This window comes from Sus scrofa, chromosome 9, assembly GCF_000003025.6.
Source record: "Sus scrofa isolate TJ Tabasco breed Duroc chromosome 9, Sscrofa11.1, whole genome shotgun sequence".
Classification (NCBI taxonomy): domain Eukaryota; kingdom Metazoa; phylum Chordata; class Mammalia; order Artiodactyla; family Suidae; genus Sus; species Sus scrofa.
This window is the reverse complement of record NC_010451.4, coordinates 4,812,614-4,818,137: the sequence shown is the minus strand read 5'-3', so window position 1 is coordinate 4,818,137 and position 5,524 is coordinate 4,812,614. Positions and strand designations below refer to the sequence as shown.

Below are 5,524 nucleotides of genomic sequence, written 5' to 3'. Positions count from 1 at the left end.
CCTTGAGAACACAGCTTCTGTTTAATAAAGTACATTCTGTTCAGTGATCAAAACTTACTGTTGTCTCCATCATTTACTCCTGTGTTGCAGGAGAGGAGGCTCATTGGGGGGGGGGGGACATGGGGAGAAACGAGGGCCCTTTGAGATGTGTGTGGGGTCTCATCAACAGAAGAGAGACAGCAGGGAAGGAGTCTAGATGATTGGGAAGATGCCACGACGGGACAAGAAGTTTTTCAACTGAGATGAGGCGGGAAATGGTTAGTCCAGCGGGCAGGGAGTTATGGGACAAGAACTTAGTGTCGGGGGAAGGAAGGAGGTAGTAAGCAGAGCCTGGGACAAAACAAGGCAGATCTGTGGGGTCAGGGGGCTCCGCTGAAAGAAAAAAATAAACGCTTTGTGGGGATCCATGGTCTGGGCTAGGGTTTCTCTTTCCGTTTTCTCTCATATACACTTTGAATCAGCTACACTGTCACCTGTCTTATGAGACTGATTTGGAGATAAGGCGATGAGTTGAGGGATGGCTGAGGTCTCCCCCCAGTGTCTCCATGAACTGACAAAAGCGCACTCTTGTCTAAAGGATTCTGCTGTCTCCGGACGGAGCCACAGCTGTACACTTGAACCCACTGTGCATTGTATCCTGATTGAATGTAACATGCATTAAAATAAAGTTAGATTAGGATATTATGTGCACTGGGGGGGGGACTGATGACCAAGACCTCATGTAGGAGATAAGGCACCAACAAGGGCTCATAGTCTAAAACCAGCCATTCAGGGCAGGCTCGGTAACTTGCAGAAAAAGGGTCTCTGGAAGTAGAGGAGAGAGGGAAACACAGGCAGCGTATTAAGAAAGACTAAATAGTGCAAAGCCTTGAATATAAAAATAAAAGCTCTTACTATGCTACCGGTAAGAGTAAACAAATATTCTTAGACCTTTAAATGACGCAAGGAATAAGATTTGGGGGGAAGGAAGCTACGGAATGCACACAAAAGAAATTAAAATTTTCAGAGACTAGATGGATGTGGGTGCTACTTCAGGGGAACACCCATAATGGCCTGAACCCAGGAAGAGCAGGGAGGTCTGCAGAAAGTGAGGGGTGGGCAAAGGAGAGTAAGCGGACCTGTCTTCTGACTGGTTGGGATGGATGAGGAGGAAGGAGGTGTGGCAGGTGACACCTACCTAGGAAAGCTCCCAGCCTGGGTCTACCAAGAAGAGGCCTGCAAGGGCACGAGGAGTCCCAGGTAAGACTGGCATTAACTGACTCTTTCTTGAGGGAGGTACTGCCAGGTTGCTCAGGGAATCATGACCTTCAGACTTTGAGTCACACTCTCATATCAAGGATGAAAACCTTCACACTTGCAGTCAGAGGGCCATATAACTGGCACATGGAACATGAATATGCATTTCATTGCTCCCCGCACACTGGTCAGAATCAACTACAAAGGAAAAAATGAAAATCACTAAAAAATAAAACATCATCCTACTATAAAGGAAAGAATCATCAGTCCTGTAAATTTCTTTTGAATGTGACCTTTTGTCTCCACCACCAGGATGAGGAATCCATGATTACATAGTTTCAGACTGTCAACAGCACCGGTCTCGGAGCCCTGCAGTCTCTCATTACGTCTCTAAACAGAGGAAACAGAGGCTCCTCATGGCACTTAACCTTTTCACAGTCAGGTAGTCAGTCAACAAATGAGAACAATGTGTATTTTATTTTATTGTCTTTCTGTCCTTTCTAGGGCCGCACCCGTGGCATATGGAGGTTCCCAGGCTAGGGGTCCAATCGGAGCTGTAGCCACCAGCCTACACCAGAGCCACAGCAACGCAGGATCCGAGCCGCGTCTGCAACCTACACCACAGCTCACGGCAACACCGGATCCTTAACCCACTGAGCGAGGCCAGGGATCGAACATGCAATCTCATGGTTCCTAGTCGGCTTTGTTAACCACTGCGCCACGACGGGAACTCCCAATGTGTATTTTTAATCAATCAGTCTCTTTTCCTCTTTCTTGCCCCTCGACTATTATTCTGGCTCTGAACATCAAGGAGTCAGGGACGGTGGTATTGAAGTGGCTGGCAGAAGACGCATTCTTTATTCACTAGGGAATCTGGATTCAGATCGAGAATTTGCCGCATCATGACAACTTAACTGAAGACAAACCTGCATTCCTCCTGCGTGTGTGTGCATGGGCACACACACATACACACGCAGGTCTAGATGGCTCAGATCTTTCACAGCAATAAAAGCCACCTGAACAAAATAATATGATAAACAGGTTATTCTTGGAATGCTATTCTCGCCAAGAGTCAGAGGGTTTAGAGATTCCATTACCAAGATTAAAATCCCAAAGGTTTATGCTTTCTCGGCAATAATACTTTCTGCCACTCTCACCTTTACTAAGTATGTCGAATTAATTACCCATCCGCCACAGAGCCCACTATTCACTTCTCCATCACACCATGGCTCTTTTTACCTTCGTCTGAGACTGGGATTCCATTCTTCCAACTTTCGGCGTTTCCGTCCCAACCATTTCCCATGGGAGAGTCCCTCTTTCCACTCTGGCCGCAGCTCAAAGACTACCTCCTTAGAGAGACTGCTTCTGATGTAACTGTGCTCCGCTCTCGTCAAGTCCAGATATTAATTTTCTTCACAACAAAGGGTAATAACATTATTTTGTTGACTGGTTTACTTATTCATATTTTTGTATCTTCTGCTCCCAAATTATAAATCTTAAGAGGAAAGATTTCTTTATCCATCCTAAATCCTCTGTGCAAGGAACAATTATGACACATTGTCATTCAACAAATAGCTACTGAATAAATGCTTGAGAACACACGGGAATGAATGTTTGAAAGACACGGAGATGACTTTCATAAAGAAACAGCTTCATCCGTGAGGATTTAGGCCATGTCAGAAGTGACGACATGGGAAAATGGAAGGATACAGCGGAACGAGGAGACATCAGTGAGCCTTGGAAGCCACTGCCTCCAAGTCACGCCGTGGAATCTTCCTCTATGCCTTGTACTGAACACATAAGCACTCTTCTTTCTCAAAGGTAAACACTTGTATTTTCTGACACAAATTGCTAGATACACGGAATCTCCAATGACTCAGAGGGCGTATCTTGCTCAAACAAGTGTGCTGACTCTTAAATAAATTAAAAGATGCTGGAGGAACATCCGACCCTTCCCTAACCTACCTAATTTTCTCATATCCCGATTCCTTTAAGGTTGGACAGATGGGTTTGTTATTACTATGAGAAATGAAATTGTGCACCAAGTGTATAATCTTAAGAGAACTGGGAACCAAGAAGGGCTGGCACGTTTTCCATAAAAAGATGGTTTGAAAATCAGAATAATACATTGTCACAACTCCCTACCCAAAGCCTAAAACATTCATAATTCTTACCGTCCTCAGTTTTAGGTCATGTTCCATCATCAGCTCTCAGTCACTGTAGGACAGTGGTGGTGGGATCTTGAGATGGGAGCTGCATGCTAGAGAGAGGGGGAGGCAGGAGTTGTAAGAGGAAAGAGGAGAGGGAGGTGAAGTATCACACTGAGCACGAACAGAACGGTCCCTCTGAGGGGTCGTGGAACACGGCAAGAGATGCACATGTCCAACTGGCCAGCCCTCCCTGGTCCAAACCCCATCCCTGGATATGAATCTGGAACCGCTGACCCATGACCTCATTTAATTAGGGAAAGTAAGGGTTTGGGGACCAGAAATGAGGAATAAAAGACCACACAGAGAAGAGGCCACAGACTTGGTTCTGTGATTACCATACAACTCCTAGATACCATGGCTCGTTTTCCTTCGGAGGAGAAGGATGTTGTTATCTGCAGAGTAAGGAGAATGTAGGGGTGGCCAGAGGCAAGAGTCTGGGAAGGGAGGCACTGGAGGGCAGGGCAGGGGACAGAAAGTGTTCCAGAAAGAGGGACTGGTCAGGTTTCTTATAAACTCTGACTTCCCACCTGCTCTGTGATTGTGATCACCCCACAGGCTCCTGGGGGTCCACCACGGACCCAGAGGTTCTTTGACAATTTTGGCACCTTGTCTTCTGACTCTGGAGTCATGGGCAACCCCAGGGTCAAAGCCCATGGCAGGAAGGTGCTGACCTCCTTTGGAATGCCCTTAAGCACACACATGACCTCAAGGGCACCTTGGCATGTCTAAGTGAGCTGCACTGTGTCAAGCTGCAGGTGGATCCTGAGAACTTCAGGGTGAGTCCTGCACATGTGTGTGCTGTGGCCTTTCACCCCAGGTCCTTGTGCTGTGGTTACGGGAGGGAACACAAGTACTTGAGGCTTACTCTATAGAGGTATTTTTGAGAGCTAATGTTTCAGGGAAAGGCTTGCTTTTGGTAGCTAGATTGTTCCAAGGTCAAAGGTAAGACCAAGGAGAGTAAATACTACGACCAGCGGAAGCCACTGGTCATCCGATATTTCTGGAACAAATACATGTTGTGAAGAACACTGGCCAAAACTGAGTGAAATGTTTCCTCCTGGAGAGTACAAAATGAGCCAGGGAGAAGAATGCTGTGTCTTTGATCACTGACATTTTCTCCGAAAATGGATGAACACACTTCTCAGTGGTTCCTGAGTTTTGAATTAGGACTCGCAGGGCAAAGGAAGAGTACTTTGTTCACGGCCCCCCGCCCCCTCCCCCCGCAAGCCCAGGAAAGATGAGATGCCCTTGTACACAAGGCAGTGCCTTCTTGGTCAAATGGGTGTGCAGATGATGTAAATGTATATAACACTGCGGACCAAGGCTACACAGAGGGCAGTATTAGGATCCTGCTTTAAAAAATGAGAGACGCAATCCATAGCGATGCTGTGGGGTCAGAATTGCACAGGGCAAGTGAGGAGAAGGATGCAACATGATGGGGGTTCAGGGCGAGGAGGTCACTGCAGTCAAATCTGTAATGATGCATGTTTGTGGGGGCATGACCGTGAAAGCTGCTCAAACTCTTCTCAGAAAGGAAATGGATATTATATCTACTTGCTGCAAGGCCAGCTGAAGGCTTTCTATTTATTATGCACTCTTCTGTTCAGCCCCAGCTCCTAGGGGCTGAACAGATATTGACTGTCTTAGCAACCCACTTCAGCAAGGGGACTTTACCCCCCAGAGGCAGGCTGCCTGGCAGAAGCTGACAGATGATATGGCTAATGCTCTGGCCCACAAGTACCACTAGCTGCCTGTCCATCTATGCTGGTGCCTACGGGACACCCTGTGTCCCAAAAGTCTGTCTCCTGAAGACGAGGGGGCCATGTCCTGCCTCTAGACAACTTGCATTGGATAAAAATTATGCTTCATAAAGAATATCTTTGTATTGTCTCTCTGGCTTTATCTTTTATGATGATTCAGCTAGAAGAAAGCACTCCTGTGGGAGTGGGAATATTGGAGCTTGAGAGTTCAGGGAGGATATAGGAAAGACTCTTACAAGATTCTATAGGATAAGCGTGGCTTCGGTGGTCACTCCTAGGAAGCGGAAGTAGATTTTGAGTTGGACAAGGTCTTTACCA

At 46.8% G+C, this 5,524-nt stretch overlaps 1 protein-coding gene across 1 annotated transcript; it reads left to right on the top strand.

Moving 5' to 3' along the window:
* On the top strand, nucleotides 3,801–5,193 carry LOC100621288 (hemoglobin subunit epsilon-2-like). Its single transcript, XM_013999036.1, is given in 5 exon segments — nucleotides 3,801–3,845; nucleotides 4,002–4,125; nucleotides 4,128–4,222; nucleotides 5,060–5,107; nucleotides 5,110–5,193. Coding segments are annotated over 5 exon segments (396 nt in total).